The 20,161-nt window shown below is 45.9% G+C and overlaps 1 protein-coding gene across 5 annotated transcripts in view; it reads right to left on the bottom strand.

The window, feature by feature from the left end:
• CACNA1H (calcium voltage-gated channel subunit alpha1 H) overlaps window positions 1–20,161 on the bottom strand; it is a 257,855-nt gene that overhangs the window by 49,222 nt on the left and 188,472 nt on the right. For all 5 annotated transcript variants that reach the window (XM_075436240.1, XM_075436243.1, XM_075436239.1 and 2 more), the window contains exons 11-14: window positions 5,800–5,951; window positions 4,596–4,781; window positions 3,818–3,935; window positions 1,994–2,149 (exon numbers count right to left, since the gene is read on the bottom strand). In XM_075436240.1, the coding sequence (XP_075292355.1) occupies window positions 1,994–2,149; window positions 3,818–3,935; window positions 4,596–4,781; window positions 5,800–5,951 (612 nt within the window). The remainder of the gene's footprint in view (window positions 1–1,993; window positions 2,150–3,817; window positions 3,936–4,595; window positions 4,782–5,799; window positions 5,952–20,161) is intronic.

Here is a 20,161-nt window from a genome sequence, read left to right on the forward strand (position 1 = left end):
TGGCAAATCCTTTGCTTTGGTCTTACTAGGTCAGCGGATAGTATGTCCACCTCCGTCTGCAACAGGTTGCGCTAGAAGAGGAATATGGCAAAGGTGTTAGAGTATCCAGAGCAAAGCCAGGAGGATGTTGAGATTGGTGACACTCAGAAAACTACAGGAATTTGGAAATAAACAGTGTGAGCATAAGCTCTAGTCACTGACACATGGAGTATAAGCTTCTTCGTGGAAAAAGACCTTCTTGCTCTTCTTGGTCAGCTGTGCTGGATCTTCAGGGCATGGCCCACATTGTACAAGACATTAAAATGCCCACTAACACCGTGCAAAGCTGTTACTTTGGAAAGCCATGAGCTGGACTACTTGCGTCTTCTCTGTGTGTGCAGGTGGCACTCGCCACCCTCAGCATCCATGAAACAGCCCTGAGAGATGTAGATCAGGGTTGGTTTGTTCCACACTGGGCCTTGGCTCCTGTTGTTTCAATTAATTTTCCTCTACTAGTGCTGCAAGGAAGCTAGGAGGGATGTTTTAATAATGAATCTATTCAGAAATCGTTGAAAGACATAAATGTGGCTTGAGAGAAGGGAATTTTTGGTCCATGAATATTTCAATTATATTCCATTGCCAGCGAAGGTTCATCTAAGTGTGATCTAAACACAGCAAATGAGAGAATTATACCATTTCTGGGGAAATATAGTGAAAAAAAAGCTATAAAAATAATTTCTTTCTCCTCTTTCCCTTGGGAGCTAAGGCAGTGAAAACTGAAGCCATTTTCTCATTTTCTTTCTGTGTGTCTCTGAAGCCAATCCAGCACTAAGAAAACTTTCTCTTCTTGATGGTTGCAGAAATAAAAAAGTAATCATTAAAAAATCCCAAAGCACGATGTAAGCTCTTTCGATGCCACTATTCTTAGCTTTAACTGGGACTGGATGATTTTTTCATAAGTCTAAAAATCATTTCCATTTGCACTAGTACTTTGAAAAAGGTAAATTTTTTTCTGGATAATATATATGTGCACATACATCATTATATTTACAACTGAAACAGATCATCCTCACTTAAAATCTCCCCAAAATGGACTTCTTGTGATCTGAAAGGAAGACAGAGAAGAGCAGGACAGGGCAGGGGATGGCTGGTTTCACTCTTTCGGGATGCTGAAAGTAGATTTTGGAGTGGACTTGCCAGTGGGGAGGGAAACTTAAGGAGCTGCAGGGGCCTCCCACTCACACCAGTACCACACCACTTACACCAGTGAGGACTGCTGCTCTGGATCATGTGGCACAGGATTGCCTGCACAGCTGCTAAGGTTCCTGCCTAGTTCAGATCAGGACATGGCATGTCACTTTTGACTGAGAAACAAAATCATTGCTCTAATCCTTTCCATGTGAGATGAGATGCCTGCAGTTTATCATAAATTCCCTGCTCATCGACCCGATACAGACATTATTTTCAGGTGTATGTAAAAATCTCTTTAGCACACATATGTCATACATAAGAAGAATCTCAAAATTTAATGTTTGCAAGCTTGCAATGCAGCTTTTGAACAGCTGTGCTTCTAGCCTCAGCTAACACACAAGGGACAGAGTCACAAGGAAATGCCTGGACTGAAAGTCAGTTCACACTCTACCTGGTCCCCTTGACAAGCACTGGCTAGATAAATTGAAGGACTGAGGCCCATCATAAAGAAACTCAAAACACAGGACATACGGGAGATCTGGTGAGTTAAATTAATCCTAAATTATTTTCTCTAGGTCACACAACAGACCCTGCAGCAGATCAACCAAAGTGTTGGACTCTCAAGTCCCATGCCAAGTCCAGTGGGCCTTATTTGCAAAGACAGATTCACCAGAGCTTTCACACGGCCAACCCAGCTCATCCACACCCCTTAAGTTCAGGACTGCTTGCTTAGCTAGATGTTTGCACTGACATGGATTCATCCCTACACTCTTGCCTACACGTGCTTCTCAGCTTTCTCCCTCCCTCTGCTCAGATCTCTTACCTCTGCCTGGAAGCCTTCTACCAGAATAGCCACGAGAAGGTTGAAGAGCACATAATTGCCGAAGGTCATCAGGGCCACAAAGTAGAGTGCTGCCCATGAGGATGTAGATGCCATCCCATTGTACAGGACCACGTTCCAGTCCTCTTGAGTGAGGATCTGCAGAGAGGTGAAGGGGAAAACTCTTGAATTACTCCACACCTCTCATGCACAGCAGCTGCATTCAAATACTGACTCCTCTATGTCTTCCTCTCCTTTTGACCTTTTCTGAGCATAATCATTGGCAGGTCTCATGAGATGAGACAGCAAAACATTCCTTTATTTAGGTCTTTGCATGTGAGAGCTCTCTCCTGGACAAACCTCCCCTCTCTGCAGGAAGATCTAGCACACCGCTGCCCATCGAGATGACTAGTTCAGCTCCTAGGTATGGTAACGTGAAGGGTGTGCTGTCGCGAGTCCCATTATTTGGTGGTAGTATTGCCTCCTTTGAAAACCATCACAAGATAACAGACCTGAGGCCAGAGCTGTTGTCTCCTTTCAGTCTGCTCTTTACAAGGCATCTGGAGCCGAAGGAAAGGGTAGGGGACATGATATTTGATGAGATGAATGACATTTGGTGGCTCAAGAAGCTCAGGGAAGCAAAGTGGTTTCTGTTAGGTAAAAGCACTGACAAGCTGGGCAAAAAAAATACACGTCTTTGCAAAGCTTTGCTCCAAGGGACCTTCCTCAGGGATTGCCACTCTCGCAGCTTTCCTGGAGCTCGAAAATGCTGGGGCTAAGAAAAACGGATGACAAACTCATGTTCTACATTAATTCATGTTTACAACGAAAATGGCCTCTAACCCTCCTGGAAACAAGGTAGCTTTGGGGATAGGAATGCAGTCAGCTGCACTGAGTCATGCCAGTCATTAACCTTCAGGAGATGTAGGATTGAGCCCTTGCACTCTGTGCCAACTCTGTTTCCCAAAGGACTGGTAGAATAAATGCAGAAATCCATATTGATGTTGGCAAAAAAAAAAAAAAGGGAAGCTGTGAGACTAATGCTGATTTGTCCTTGCTCTTTGGTAGGAAGGAAAACTTTGCAAGAAGTTATATTCTTCGCAGTGAAGACTCTGAACTGGACTTTTTCTAAATGCAGAGTAGGTGTCCAGCACAGCATCAGTCAGGGTTTAGAAACTTACCTTAACATTGTTTACACTGTGCTCCACTTGCTGCACTTGAGCTCTAAAGGCTGAGCTTTTAAACAGAGAAGACTAATCTTTCTATTTAGAACGTTCTGGAAATAGCAGCTTATTGCTCTGTTGTGGAGTATGTCGGTAATTTCAAGCACATAACAGATCTTGTCTGCAGAGGAAACACAACTTTTTATATAATGACTTTCCTAGCACACAGAGCCAGCGACTCCAGCTCTGATCTGTGACAGTATATGTCACTCCCAGTTAAATGAAATTGTTTGCAAAAATGTATTTTTGGGAGCGAAGGAAAGTAAGGAGACCGAGATCTACAGAATAGGAGCAGAATGGACAGTGGACTGTGGGTCTTGATCTTACCACCTATATGAATGGAAAATAAGGGTGGACTTCCAGGCCTTCTTAGACTTGACTTTTACTGACAACAGATATGCACAGTGACAATTCTGAGTATATTGTTTCTCTGTCAGGGCTTATAGACACCAGCTAATTCAGAAACACAATCACTTTGCCCTAATAACCCTACAGTGCCTTTTCAGTCCAAATTCGACACCTACTAGAATATATTTTTATTTTTAAGTGAAATAACTTGCCCAGGTGGTCTACATTAAAACTTCCCAGATTATCCAGAGCTTACCTGAAATACGGTCACAATGGCCCAAAGTAAGGAATCAAAATTCTTTCTGTCTGGAACTGTGTCTCCTGTATCAGTTTTCAGGCTGAACTTGCATCCAAAAAGATGCATGCCAAGAATGCTGGAGCAGGAAAAAAGGGAGATGGAAGAAACATATTATTGTGTGAAATATGGTTGCAGGGAGGATTGCAGTGATTTTTCGGACACTCCTCCTCCCAGTGTTTTGTGTGCCAGTGGTATCTCCCAGGAAGAAGGGCTCTGCTCCACCACTGACGCAATCACTGATTAAACCCTGCCATTTAGCTCTTCTGTGTCACATTTCATTACAAGTGTCTACACTAAAGTCAAATCAAGGATCTCCTTTGTCTAGACAAACTATATTGCCAGCTCCCTAATCCAACTGGTTTCAAAGAACAGGATCCTGAGGAGCATTATAGGGTCAAACAGACAGAAGTCTTGGAGTCCGTACAACGTCCATCTCAAACATAACACTAGTAGGGTCCAGTTATCGACAGCTTCCTGAGCCACAGTTAAACGAGCCTCCCAGGAACTCCAGAGCAATTGTTGCCTGTTTGTGTACCTCATTCACCTACAGAATTACAGTACTGCATGAACAACTAAGAGCAAAAAGAGGTAAACAGTCTGTTGACTGTCTGCTTGTCAGTCTATTGTGAGCACTTCTATTGTGCAGGCAGCCTAGCAAATGCAGTGTATCATTATTATAATCTACATATTACTTCAGTGGAACAATTAATTGAAGAAGAGCTGCATCCTCTGGTACCTGAAGATAAAGATGAAGAGCATCAGCAACATGCAGAAGGTGGCCACGTTGTCCATTGTCTTCATCAGGACCACCAGCTGGCGACGGAGGGCCGGCATGAAACGCACCAGTTTCAGCACCCGCAGCAGCCGAAAAGTGCGGAGCACAGAGAGGCCTCCGTCCGACTGCCCAATGATCTCCCAGACGCTGCAGGAACACCAGAAGGAGAACAACTCTAAACAGCAGTACTGTACCGTGAAAGTCCTATGCAAGCTGGTTTCTTACAGGAGATCACACCATTTAAGCCCTAAAGGGGTACTTTATCTGCCTGCTGCTTTCTCGCCTCTGAAAAACACCTTCACTTCCCAGTTGTGCAGACACACATGCCATGCACAACCTGTATCTTTTAAAGCTGGTCTCCCGATTCTTTAATTCCCTTGCTTTCCGTGGCTCTTCACAACACAGCGTGTCTCCTGCTAGTCCGCATCACTACAATCAGTCCACAAAATGTGGATCACAATTTTGTACCAAGCTAATACCCAGCAGGACTGACATTCGTTGGGGTGGGCTGGTTTGATCAGGCCACCGACTGGCCTTTGTTCTGGGCCTCTATTGCTCCTCACTTCTCTGAATCAAAGGGATGGGCCAACTGAAGCCAAGAGCACTAACCTGGTTTACACCTTCTGTGTTTCCCCTAAATTCTCTGCCCCAAATTGCTGATTGAGGGGTGAACAGCACTGCTAGAAATAATCCCAGCACAGAGGTGCTGCACAAGCTTCTCACCCCCATGCTGTGACATCCCCAGTTCAGGCTGGGACAGTGTTCCCCTGGGAGAGGACAGCAGAACAGTGCCCTCTCTAACGCTCCTGCTTGCCCTATTCCAGCCGGAGTTACGTGTTAATTCGGGAGAGGGAGGGCACGCTGCTGGGTTATGGACACTCACAGTACTCCTTTCCCAGGACCAGCCTTTCTGCACTTCAATGGAAAATTGACCACAGTGCCAGATGTGTGGCGTAAACAGACTTTGTTCTCCATCTGCCAGGTCCATTTACTTTGGACAGCCCTTCTAATGACAGGAATCTAAAAGGCCAGCATAATTATAGCACATCATAGCCAGCGAGCCCTGGATTAACACACGCCATGTCATTCCTGTTCCCCATCCCACTTCCCAACTGGTCTGAGCCCTCGGTAGAAAAGCCACAATGGAGAAAGAACTGGCAGTGACCTGATGACAACTATGATCCCATCAAAGATGTTGTACGGGTTCTTGATGTAGCCGAAGAGACCAAAAGCAAGGAGCTTCAGGAGCATCTCCAGGGCAAACATGCTTGTGAAGACGATGTTACTGATCTCCAAGGCGTTGGTCAACTCGTCCGGCTATGGGGCAAAAAAAGCAACATGGTCAAACAGATGCACAGAGGAAATAGCTAAAGGCTGGTACGTTCCTCCCACTCTGGGATTTGTGCTAATGATGCACAAATGCTACATCTTCCCGTGTTCCTTCCGGAGAGCCATGGAGGCAGAGAAGTGTCTGGGAGAAGCGTCTCAGTCCCTGTGAGTCTTACTGGAAACAAACACAGAATCCCAGCCCATTTCTGGAGCAGCTGCACAACAACCGTGCCCAATACATGGGCCCAAAAAACTAAAGCTATGCAAAGGAGAGGGCTTGCTCACTGTTGCAAGACACAATTATCCAAGTGAACAGCTAATATGGATTACAAGGCTTCTATTTGGACGTGCATTGGTCAGGCTGTTTTCATTGCACTAACCCCAGCAGAGCTTTATGAATACTGCTATATCCAAAGCAGAACCACTGTCAATACAGCATAGCTCTATTCATAGACAAACAGAGCACTTTTCTTGCAGACATCTCTTAAGAGAATTACGAAAACAAATACCAGTGAAAGTCAGCAAGATCAATAGTTTTATCTCCCTTGAGACATTTATCTCGTTTTGGAAAATATCCCCCCAAAAACCCCAAGATTATTTTTCCTTCTGAAGTCCCAGTCAGTAACGTACAGCTGATTTTGTTACAGTGACAGCAGTATAGCCCTTAGCGTCAGGATTCCCTCCAGGATCAGCCTGGGTTTCTCTGAGTGTACACGACTGCAAGCAGCTTAAATCCAAGAAGTGATTTTTCCACTCCCCTCCTCCATCTCCAGCATCAAATTAACTTGGGGTACAATCTTGCTTTTCAGACACAGCCTTAGATGTTCCTTTCCTGGGCTGTGCAGCAATGTCTGCCCAGCACCCAGGCTCCAGAACCTGGCACAGCAGGGACAGCTGCAAAAGGTGGGATGGGGTTTGCTCACTTTCTGGAGCTCTTTATTACTACTCCCTCAAACAGCACCAGGCTCTGCAATGCGCATTTCTAATACTCCAGGTCGGTTCCTTTGCAAAAGAAAATGAGTCTTTTTCATTTCCTCAGTGTAACAATATTGTCTAGAAAAAGGTGTTATTCTCATATCTGACTCATCTCTTGACTGATAATAGCTTCCTTTATTCCCCATCTGTCATTAGACACTGTGTGAAAAGTTGGCAGTTTCTTGGGGATGTTGCTGCATTATCTGAGGCTCCGACAGGAGCAGACCACCGTTACACTGTGGCACAGCCACAATTAACTCCATACTCTGCAAACTCAATGCTTGGCAATCGAAGGAGAGGGTGAAAGAGTTAACCTGAAAGCAGGAAGAGCCCACACATCCCCTACTACAGGCAGCAACAGTCTGTGGGCTGCTAATGAACCATCATTCATAGGCTAAATTACTTTATGCAACGGACTGTCTTTTGCTCAACCATTTATCCAGGAGAAAAAGCACTAAGAGCCTCAGTCCTCGTGATTATAATCCATATACACTAATTACTAAGGGACACGAGAGGAAGGACTGTGCAGTTTTCAGTTAAGTCGCTAGCAAAGGGTGGCCCAGATGGCTGCACAGGGCACCCGAACAGCACGATCACCGGGCTGCCCTCCTCACACCTTCCTCGCTGCAGCGATGGCGATTCCCTCACTGACATCAATCAGCACTCGCCCATGCTATTCCCTTCCCCGACAATGACAAAATAACTCGGGCAGAGGTTTTCCCTTTGCAGCTGAAGAAAACGGCTGCTCTAGGACGGCGTCCAACCAGCTCCACAGCGGAGACTGAGCCTGACACAGCCCATGGGCTCCCCGGCGCCTGGTCCTGCTGTAAGCCACAGCAGTGACGGGACACCGCGCTCACAGTGTCCTCGAGCTATTTGTCAGGAGCAGCGTGTGGCCGGCACGCTCGGACTCCCCTCAGCTGGGGTTATACCAGGGCATTCTCGACAAGAAGCAAAATAACTTGCTAAATTCTTGTGTCCCTCCAGGCAGCAGACTAAGGACTCCTTGGGACAGGGTGTTCATGGCTCGTTAGCGTGTTGAGGCTGGGAAATTAATGACACAATCATCAGCAAGGAAGCTGCAGCTTGGGCAGCTTTGAAAGGACAGAGTTGTTCTGTAGCACTTTCTGCTGGGAAACGAAGTGAACCTGCCTGCTGCGACCCACGGTGCCCTGTAGTCTGCAACACTGCAGCGGTTGCACCCGCTAAGGTAAAACTCAATTCAGGGTTCTCCAAGTTCACCTTGCTGCTGCCAGATGGGCTGCCAAGAGTCGCAATTTTATCTTGAAAATCGGGATAGCTGGTGATAGTTTCAAAGTCCCTAATCCTGGAATGATGTGAATACGACAAGACGATCTCAGGAGTCATTATTCAAAAAGCCAGCGTCCAGCCTGAAAAGCCTAAGCTGAACAAACTTAAAAGCATCCTTGGGTAAAGAAAAAAGAATTTGTAAATTGTTATTCTCTAAAATCTCATGTTTTCTAAGCCAACCCCAAGATTTTTCTGTGCCCTGTTGAACATGTGGCATTGCAACCAGTTAATCTGCCGATATCATTGCTTGAATGGATTTGCCGATTTCCTTTGGCAGCTGGGTGTCCTTACGGCTTGGTCTCCAGCACTGTGGCTTTTGCTTCACATACGAGTTCAGCAAGTGCCAGAGCAAAGCTGCAGCCATCTCTCAGGGAGGGGAGAGAGGGCACGAGGAAAAGGGAAAGGAGAGGACAAGGAGGTGGCCCAGATGAGATCATCAATAGCTGTGGTGAGGGGCTGACCCCACAGATCAAGATGACAGAGGGGACATCTGGGCAAGGTTGACGGACAGCAGGCTGATGCTGCAAAGCCAGTTGTGCTTCAGACAAGAGATCGTCCTTATCTGTCAGTGATCGTACTCGGTGTGAGGCAGAACTAATTCGGTGACAAGGACTGCTGTAACGTGAGACGTTTGGAGCGCAATCCTGCAGCGACAGGGAGGCAGGACCCGCTGGGCAAAGACAAGGATGGATAGCCCTGCATGCTGGCTAAGCTGCTGATGGGAGCTTTTGTATTATTAGAGTGGAAGCTGAACAGCAGACGAGCCAAGCATCCAGTGATACAGCCTTCAAATGTAATTACCTTCTTTCAACACCAACTGGAGCCTAGAAAACAGCCTGCCATAGATATGTTTATGGCTTATGAAATGGTTTGTTGCTTAGAGCACAATTTACTTCCTACTTCTCTCGCTCCCTGAGGAGCAAAGATCTAGGAGGAGAGTCAAGGAAGAGACATTTGAAAGCCAGGATGGATTTGGCCACCCCCCTGGAGCCAGCCGCTAGGAGACACTCTTGTTTTGTTCAGATTGAAGCCAACCCCGGAGCAGGAATTTTTCCAGGAGCATTTTTCTCTGAGAAAAACAAAATGCTGGATTTGCTGAAAACAAAACTTTTCATAGCAAGGATTATTTTTGTCAAACTTCCTGGCTGGAAGAAAATGAAGTTGCAACAAAGCTTTAAAATTGCTGCAATGTCTCGGTTTGACCTTCTCAGAAAAGGAAATTTCAGGCTTTTTGCTTGAGACGTGGTTATGTCACAAAACGCGACTTCCTTTCTAGCAACAAATGGTTAACAAACAAAGGTTGCCATCAAAATAATGCACTGCCAACAGGGTACACCTAAAGTGGTATTTTTTGCTTTTTGCTAAATAATTCATAAACCTTAAAGACTCTGACTACTTCCCCGCCGTAGGGCTCCAACCTGTTTCAGTGCAAAGTTCCTTTTTGAAGCGACAGTGAGAGAGCATCACCCCTCATCAGCTTTGGATATCTCCACATCTTTTGCTGCTGCGATGATTGCCCTCTACATTGGTCCAGGTTTTCAGAGACAGGAGAGGCCGCACGGAGCATGGCCAAATGGCAACCAGGTGGCATTGCACGAGGCTACAGAACACCCAGGGCTCCCCACAACCGATGCAATGTGGGGAGGTGGTGGGCAATGCTGTCACGCTCTCCACGGTGCCAGACACGGAGGCTGGAATGGGAACTGCCACGCTGGAGACAGCCAGCAGAAACAAGCACAGGTACTGGTTTAAGCCACAAGTCCCACTGGTGGGTCCCAGGCAACATTCAAAACACGGTGAGACGTGAATACAAATTTTATAGATTTGAGATTCAAATGAAACCTCATACTTTGGCTGCCAGAGTAAGTTTCCCACCGCTAAAGAGAAGGGCAGAAACTCTACGGGATCAATTTGCAAGATCTCAACATCCTTGAATATGAGTTTAAAGTAACAGCCTTGACTCCAGGCAAAACATGTCCCAGGAAAGCACAACACCTCTGCTCACTTTCAAGGCCATATGTTTGCTGCGGAATATTTCAGTGATTCAAAACCGTGTTTTTGTTAGGGACAGACCTCAAACGTTTCAGCAGTTCATTCTGAGTTCAGATAAACAGACGAAAAATCCTTTTCTAAATAGTTTGGGTCTGAAAACCTCTGAAGACTAGTCTCTTTCTGAGAATCTGATACTTCTGGTTTTAGCAAGAGGCAGCAGCACAACCCCAGAGCCTTCCTGGAGTCGGGAGAAATTCAATAAAAGAGAAATCCATACCGGTCAAATTATTGATGGTCCCTGCAAGCAGAGGATGGAGAACAAGAGTAGGACTTTGCAGCCTTAGGTTCTCTTTGTGCGACTGAATTGCTGCATTTCTCACCAGTCACTATCTCTTTGTGCTTCTCTTTTTCCTCTCGCCCGTCTTCTACCTTGCCTCTTTTGATTGCTGCATCCACAACCACCTATTTTACATGGCTTAGGTTCAATCACCAGCAGGATGGCACCATGCCTTGGCTGGGGCACCTTTCCGCTCCGATACTGAGTAGAAATAATCATACCTGCATCACGCTGGAGGAAAGGGCTGTTAGACTCCTGGTCCCTCCCGCTGAACAAACAGGGAACGACGTTTCCAGAGCAAAGGATGTGCTTTGCTTCAGAAATTGCCCCCGAGCCCAAAGCAGCCGCTCGACTGCTCCTGAACACGGAGAGCCGAGGCTGGCAGAGATGCAGAGGAGTGGTAAACAAATCCAGAACATTTAGTCTCATAAACATCCTTTGCACTTGTGTTGTTTTTTCTCTAGTCCTGGGCCTAAAGCTGTCAATGGGATTTTGAGCACTTGTTTATGTTGGCTTTTCTGCTTTATATTTGGAAGTTCAGTCTGCAGAGACTCTGATCAGGAAGAGGAGACGTAATGAACTGTCAATTTGCGTTTTGCTTCCAGACAGGCTGTATTTTCTCTCTTCAGCCCATTTTTGAGAGATTGTCATTTTCCAATTACTAGTTATTCCATTGCAATAGTTTTCACCTGTCTGCAGTCTCTGGCATCATCCCCATTTCACAGAATTAAAAACCAAAGGGGATGCGTGAGAGGGGCAGGGAGCAGGGGAGAAGGTGTGCAGGCTAATTACAAGGAGGTTGAAGAGGGAGGGAAAATCCAACAACACACAACATTTCAGATTAATAAATCCAAACCATGGCAATTGGCGCAATGCTGGAGAACTTACCCAGCGCGGAGCAACTTTACTTTTTGGTACGGGCGTAGGTTGCAAAGGCATTCGCAAGCTGTGCCCAAGGACTAAAGATGGGACTGCACCTGATACTTCCTAGCAAAGATGCAGTCACAGCCAAGCACACAACAACACCCAGAAGGAACCGGTTTAGCTTCAAGGACGACTTCTTCCTCCGGCATTTGCACACAGCCTGCTCCTCCTTCCAAATACAAGCTCCTGCCATCCCGAGGCCAAGCAGCAAGGTCAGCCATGGCTCTGCCTGGGTTATGGCAATAGAGGTGCAAAGGCCCTGCTCCACCCTACTGAAAGGACACCTAATTTGGGGGATTTGAAGATCCATTTCCGTGAGCCATAGGCAGGGTCAGGATAGGAACTCAACAATTTCTGCTTTTCCACTGAGGGCTTTTCCCAGCAGCGTCTCTGTGTGCTGCACGGATACACAGGTGACACCAGGACACCCGCCGTGATGTCACCAGCTGCAAAAAGGCAACAGTCCCAGAAAAGCCATGCAAAGGGACACCAACCGCAGTGCAACTCTCCTCCTCTCACTGTGGAGGGGGGAGACGATGCCTCTCGGCAGCTCAGCCTTGCGCTTCACCCTTTCATCTCGTGCCAGACATCTATGTTCGCTCATCTGAGAGAACCAAGACATCACAACCAGCCACCCTCCAGGGTCCATCCCTGCCACGAGATCCGCAAAGCGGGAGGAAGCCCTTTGCATCTCCAGTGCACACAGACGGCAGAGCATGGAGCTATACTTGAGCCGGCTTTTCCTCTATGGAGGGAGATTAAAGCCTGCTTGCTTTACTCACTGAGCCATACAGTCTCCCACATAACTAATCTGTTTAACTGGTGGATTACTGGGCTCCATATTACATTTGTAGGGTTTATGTGCCACCGTGAAAGCAATCGTAAGATGAAAGCCAGTTTTCTGGGACAGATTAAAGCAATGGTTCGGGAGGGATTAGACTTCTTTAATACAAAAGATTGTTCAAAAATTGTGGAAAATAGCTTAAATGAGTTTGAAGCACTGGAACCACAGGAGGGGAGCCAATCAATGAAACTGCTAAAGAGAGCTCGAAATTACAAAACATTCCTCTCACGTTTTCTAAAACACTAGAACATGTATGGAATGTGTGTATAATACTAATATTACAGGCGGGCTCCCACTGCGCTAGGCAGTGAGCATCAGTCTGCAGCCCTGGACCTCTATGCCTTCCGAGTACAGGATGAAGGTTGGATAAACCATTGCATGGGACTGTTAGAGGCTGGGCTCAACCCATCGAGCAAGTGCAGAGATCTCTAACTCACAGCCTGGCTCCTTCCTTCCCTCTCCTTGGAGGCGGGGGGTTTATCCCAGTCCTCACAGCACCCAGTGGTCCCCTCCTCCCCATACACCGCAGCTCACACGCATCTAGAGTGATCTCCAAATCCTTGCACTCTCACAAGTTCAAACTTTGTACTTGAAAACCTAAGCTGTGTTTCTTGCACACTCACTCCTTTGAAACCTTACATCAAGCACCAATTTCTTGCCCATATCCTTTTCCTACAGGAAATTCAACTAAAGAGGAGCCTTGGTCTCCCCAGGTAGGTTCTACTCTTGGACCAGGAGCTATAACTAACAGTCCCACTACAGGCATTTTGCTACAGAGTAAATTTTGGACATGAAGACATTGGCAGCATTTGCCCTCCTGGACACAAGCTCAGACCCCTCCGAAGGCAGCCCAGCAACGAGACATGGCATGGGACAGGCCCAAGCTGAAGTTTCTTAAATGCTTAACAGAGTATATAGGAGAATGTCACCTCGAGCACCCATGAGGCTATTAATTATTTATCCTGTCCAGAACAGTGTAATCAGCCATCCAGCATGAGAGCAATGAAATGCAAGCGCGTAGTGTGGCTTAACGGTAATAACAAACACGAACATCCCCTGTCCCAGAAATGGGTGAGGGAGAGAAGCTGCGACATCTCACAAGCAGAGACCCAACACTGCAGCAATCATGTGGAGAAGAGACAAGGTTGCCCTACACTCTGCAAGCCATATGCTTGGTTTTATTTACAGCTATTTTGTTCTAATGCCTCTGAAGCACTTTGGGAAAAGGTCCTCTTTGAGGGAGCTGAGAGAGCCAGAAGCAGAGAGCTGTCAGGGAATGTAAGTGGCACCTCAGAAGACTGCTAGCAAACGCGAAGGCTACCTTTTGACTTTTATTTTTCTCCCCTTTTTTTGCTAGTCAAAGACCAAATGGAATAATTCTGATATTTCTAAGGTAAGTAAACAACCAACCAACCCAATCAAGCAATTTAAGACCTGGCTTCTTTCCTCCTTTGCATTTCCCACCCCTAAAGAAATACGAATAATAATGCAAGTGAGCCTTTCAGTTTCTGCATTTGAAAATATTTCCTTTGTAAACCATTTTGATGTAGTTTATTTACTACATACAACTCTTGTTGCCTTAAAATCAACTTCAAACCAGTATAGCCAATCTAGACTTTGATTCAAACCATGGAAATTGCCTTGCCTTCATACGCCACAACTTCTCTTACTAGAAAAAAATAGTTTGGATGGCGCTTTCCCATGCACAGGAGCGCAGCTGGAAGCTATTTATGCTCTCTGGCCTTGGAAAGGGACCAGGGACTTGAACCAGGATGCCCCAGCTCTGAGGAGACTGCCCTGGTCACCAAGATGTTTGCTGTTCTGAGGCGCCTTCTGCCCTGTGCTTGTCAGTTGGACACCACAACCTCTCAGAACAAAAAGCCCATCTCAGGAAGGGTTTAGCTGTCATTAATGTCTCCACTAAGAGCTGTAACTTCGATGAGTTTGTGCTTTCTGAGGAAAAAACAGTTTTGCTAAGAGATGTCCAAATGGGCTCTACTTAAAAGCAGGCTGGAAACAGGAGGAGAGAGAGATCTCCTCCTCATGCCTACTGATGAATGTTCACTCTCTGGCTTTGGAATTAAAAATGGAGAATTTATTCTCTCAGTCACCTCTGCGCTCAGGTTTTATGCCTTCCTCTAAATGGGATTCTTCATGTGGAGCGGTAACGGTTTAATTGAAGATAGCCGATGGTAATTTTTCCTCCTTTCAATTGACCTACTTGATCTCCTAATGCTGTGTGGAATTGCTGTTACCTCTCTGCTCTGTGGCATGAAAGTCACTGCTAATAATGACTTACACAACTGCATATGGCCAGCCAAATGCAAAACGTGCTGCTCCTTTCCAGAGCTGCAAGTAGGGCATCAGTGGAGGAACGGAGCAAGCTGCATACAAGTGTGACGTACTCTGGCATTGAAAAAAAATGCCATTAATGTTATCCAGCAGTGATCATATACCAAAATCATATACTCTGAGATTTTCATGTGAATCCTTCAAGTTCACTTGGTATTGACTCCTGACTGGGAGTATTTTCTACAGAAGAAACCTTGCCTGCCACACTTCCGTCTCTTGCAACGAGAGCTACAGATCAGAGTTTGTTCTCTGGGATAATCAACTCCGTTGTTGCTTCCTTAGGAAACTTTCCAAGCAGAAGGTCCCACATGGCACAACATATTTGCGGTATTACTTTCCCATTTCTCAGTTTCATTCAGCAAAATGCAATTTCATTTCAAGTGGCATAAACGCCAAGCTGGATTAGATCAATTGCTGTCTTCTCCACCCTCAGGAGGAAAGGACCTGGGCAATCTGAAATGCTATCAGCAGTAGCATACAAAACTAAAGCTACTATTCTTGAAAAGTAGGCCAATCAGCTGGATTATATCTTGATGGAGGATCACTTGGTCTGACAGATGGCTGAAAGAATAAGCCTTAAAATGAAAAAAAACCCCAAACCCTATAAAATAACGCCCCAAACAAGGCCAGAAGTGCTCAGGTTTAGTTATTAAACAAGAAGTCACAGGAGGAAGGCGCCAACTCTCCAGATAACAACCAAGGATGAAGGCCTCCAGCAACACACCAAGAGCACTGTAACAGCTCAGCTGGGAGAGGTGCTCGAGTGCAGATTCTGCGAAATGGTCATCTCTGTCAGTACTCATAAACTGATTAGTTTCATTGAAAAAGAAGAAAAACGGAAATATGCCTGAACTGAGGACAGCGAGTGACTCATCATTCCTCCAGCGTTGGGTGGAAGCGAGGAAGTGCCTGTTCCGACTGAGCTTGGTGCCAAGGAGAGCCATGATCATCCCTTCACTCTTGGCAATGCCAAGGCTGGAACATCGTTCAAGAGTACGTAGACCAGCATGTGTCCCACAGCGCATCAGGAGATGCCTCTGGCAACTTCCCAATGTTTCAGAAATGGACCTATTACTTGTACCCCTTCCTTCTTCTCTTCAGCAGCTGTTAAATACTAGCAGGCTTCTCCCTACGAGCAGACTGCCATCCCACCCCACATCGGCTTAGTTCCTTCAGGAGTCTCTGGCGAAATTCCAAGGCAATTATACAGACTGAATCATTCCCATCCATATGCTGGTGGAGTCCTTCAAAGAACCAAGCAGATCTGTGAGGCATGACATCTCTTAGCAAGGCCTGTGTTGACTCTCATCCAATATATTTGGCTTATCCCTTGCCATAAAAAAATTTATACTTACACAAGGAATTATATTCACACAATTCTTGCCTGCTGCAACCCTTTTTTTTTCTTGAGCACTATCTGTGCTGAAGTCAACGACAAATGGTCAAAAATCAGCCTCATGCCTGAAATCAGCTTTGCTGGCAAATCACAAAGTGTGCATTTCAAAAAAAAATAATGCATCATTCATACCGATTTATTTTCTTTTCCTTTCTTTTTTTCTACTTTTTTTATATTTAGGCTGAAAATATCTTGTATTCCATACCATTAACTAGAAAGAAGACCTAAGGTCTATCTTTTCCTTTTAGATGTAAAATGAGTCACAAGGTTTTAAGAGCTGGAGAATTTAAGAAAAAGCATACAATCTTGTGAGAAATGCTTTACAAGGATAGACACAAAGAACATGAAAACATCCTACAGCCCCTTTCAGGGAAAAATGGACAAAGGCCCTACCTTGAGGAGTCTGCACAAGAAATCAGGGTCGATTGTTGATTTTCTTTGCTAAAATCTTGCAGCCAAGCTACAGTTGCATATTTCTGACTGTGCACAGAGCTTACAGGACACCCATCACAGGCGGCTCTGACAATGTCCATTAAAGGTGGCGGGAGCATGAACACCAAAAGAATAAAGAACCGTTTCCAAACTCTTTGATTGTACTGCAAGAGGCACCTTTAGCAATGATTACATGATCTTTATCCGCATTCAAGCAACAGGCTTGCTCTCTGAGAACAGAGAGATCAAAAGTCTTTGGGTTGTCATTAGCAGGCAAACTCAATAGAACTTGTTTACTTCACCCAAGCTAATGGCACTGGAAATATTTAATCAAAAAATGGACACACTTTCTCTATTACTGCCAAGATGATTCAGAAGGGGCCACTTAAATCTATTTTGTCAAACCATTACTCATCCCTCGCTAACAGACCTTTATCGAGAGTCCCTTTGAAAAATGCACATCTGTGATTTGAGGGCTGTGTACTGGTATTAGGAGACAAGGCACATCAAGAAAACATGATAGAGGACTGCTGATGGGAAGGAAGATGATGATGGGGAATATGTTTAGTCTATATCTGACAAAGACCTCGACTTAGTCATCTTTTAAGCCCAATGAGAGGAAGCTGAAGTGGTCCAATGGAAAAATAAGTTCAAGGAGAGGATAATTCTTCAGAAGAATTTGAGCAATCTACTGTAATTGACCTCTGAGCACTGAGTGGAAGAAGAAAAGATGGAAGATGATCAGGAGAGCTTTTCTAAGGCTCAAGGATCTTAGGGTAGAAGAAGAAAACAAAAACGCTGGGTGGCCATCAGGAGAAAAATTGGTGGTGTATCTTACAGAACAGTGGTGTGTTGCCTACTTGAGCCTTCATTCTTGGGTTATCAAGGGAAGGTTCAGTGCCTACAATGAGATGCCAAATGTCAGGACTCCCAAGCTCTTTTCCTAACTCCTAACGTGTAGTCTCTCATGTGGTCCTAAACATGCATCTGACATTTGGGCACAGGCAGTTCTTTACGGGCTTCCCTTTTCAATATGCAGAGACTTTCATTAACCAAGAATGTTCACCTTCTGGGGTTGTCTTAGAAGATATGGAACCACTTATGACCCTGATATAGGACAAGTTGATCCTGCCTCAGAGCAAGAGGATGGACTAGGTGAGTCGAGCTCTATCTACTGTGGTTTTTGTGACACTGGACCAAAAAGATCCCTGGGGTTCTTAGGATCCAAGCCACTTCTAGGGTGGGTAGGTACATCTTATCACTTTTTTCATAAGCTGATGAAGCTCAGGGACATCCTGTGGGGACAACACAGCTGGGGGAACCTCCAGGTCTTTTGTCCTCCAAGACAGGACTGCACTTGCTACAGACTCAGTTTTGATAGTTTCTCTACAGCTTCCAGAAACACTCACGAAGAGCTTAAGATTCAAAAGCTTCATCAGCATGGAAATGATTATCTGCAAATCCACAGGCAGCAACTCCTCTCTGCTCTGCATCAAAGCCAGCCAAGAGCCAGGAGAACAAATTCAGGGGAAATCCACCTCTCCTCCACTCTAGCAACCCCAAAGCAACCCAAGCAATTGTTACAAGCTTATTTTTGTCCCCAAGAACACAATGCTGCCAACAGCCCAGGGTGCTCTAGCCTGCAGCCAAAGCAGGCAGATGGGAACTTTGGAGCTGCCACGCTGTTCTTGCAAGTGAATTATTGATACATTCTTAGCCATGAGCATCAGACTAAAGTGGTAATTAAAACCATCCACAATGATCAAAAAGTAAAAGCAAAGACAAAAAGGTACAAACCCAGAGTCTGTATTTGCCAGCAGCCTGCAGAACGTGCTATTACGACTGGCAAGGAAGGCTTCCAAGTCCTCATCCTTCAGGTGTGTCGTCGATAACAGGCTGCAGCAGAGCAGGGGATGGTGGTGAGCAACACACCACCACCACTACTGCTGGAGACAAGGGAATGAGCCGCTCCCGGGAGCTCATCGCCCCCCGTTTCACCTTTTGAATGTGTGCAATACAGGCGTCCTAACTCAGAAATTTAAAAATATCAACCACAACCACCGTCATCACTCTTGCTCCCTGAGACAACAACGATGTGCTTTGCTAAGGCAAGACAGGACAAAAGAGGTTAGAAAGGAACTAGGAGATGGAGCTGCCCTTCAGCACAGTCACATCACTTGGACACTGCACAAAGTGAAAGCTTGGAGTTACTGAATGCGAGCAGAAAGCAGCAGGGGATCTCAGCAACTCCTGTTCCTCCTCGCATCAGCTGCTGGTATCTTACAGACAGCTATTGGATTTTCACCTGGCAGAATTCCTCAATTTCAGTGGAACCACCACTGAGTCTGGAGATCGCCCAATGCTTCCACATTTTCACATCCTTGACAAAAAACCCCAATGAAATTAAATTCTAATAAACCACTACCAATATTCAGAGATGACCGAGAAAAAAAATTCACAGAAAATAAATGTGCTGGTTTTGCACTGCATTTCCCTTGTAATATTTATTTCAAATATTGAAGGAAGAACACAAAAATCTGCAAAAGAGGACTTAAAAACGAGAAGGTGACTTTCCACTGCATTTTTCTCATTCCTTCTTCATGAAATATGCCTCACCCCCAAGCATGCCCTGGATTTGCAGTATGTTTCTATTGTTATGGGAACAAAATGATTCGGGAAAAAAAACGTTTAGTCATTCTAATTTTATATAATGAAACAAAATCACTGCTGAAAAAATGAAATTCAATTATATTAGCCCTAATAACAGTAGCACTAATTAAAATTATTGTAATTCGCTACTACTATGAGGCTGCAGTGCCAAGCTGCAGAAGACGTAGGAGTGCTGAACACCTGAGCATAAGAGACTCTCGCCCCGAGTGAGAATCCATCCAAGAGTGGATGGATTTGGTTGTGGAGGTTGTTAGTTCAGCCTCGGTGTGTTGGGCAAAGGGGACTGTTACGCTAACACTAATTACACTGCTAATGGCAACAATAATAACACCTCTCAAATCATCGGCACTGATGCTGCGAACGCCAAAGCGATGCAATTATGCGCTGCTGTCATTTCAAGGGGAGCTGCGAGGCAGAGAAAAGCAAAGGTACAGGAGGCAGCACACGCCTCCTGCTCTATCATCGTGCCGCAGTTTCTCCACGGAAGACGCCTGGTTCGGGTGAAGAGCCAGGCAGCCCTTTCCCTTCCTCCTCCCACATGAGACCACGCTGTGCCTGGTCCTCGCACTCTGCGCGGGCCCGCTACCCTCTGTGCTGCCTTGCCATGATGTCCCCGTCCCGATCCCATGCCGCGTGCAGGAACCACGTCAGGAGCAACCCTCCAGGCAGAGGAGACGAGCTCTGGGTCCCTGCACCGCCTGCTCCCCTGTGACGGCACTGGGGCAGCACCCGGCCACTCCGCAGCCCTGCCGAACCGCACGGCTCTGCCAGCCCGCTGCCCACATCGTGCATTCACCAGGGGAAAATCTGTCAGACAGCGACAGCTCAGACTGACCAAAAAAGAAAAAAGGATTTCATTTGCAGCCTGCAACCTTCCTCCATGCCACGTTCGAGTTTTGCTCCTGGCAGCTTTTCGCATCCCTGCCACGGTTCTGACGAGCAGAAGCGATGCTTCTGCCACAGCA

The sequence above is a fragment of the Opisthocomus hoazin genome, chromosome 15 (genome assembly GCF_030867145.1).
Source record: "Opisthocomus hoazin isolate bOpiHoa1 chromosome 15, bOpiHoa1.hap1, whole genome shotgun sequence".
NCBI classification, from domain to species: Eukaryota; Metazoa; Chordata; class Aves; order Opisthocomiformes; family Opisthocomidae; genus Opisthocomus; species Opisthocomus hoazin.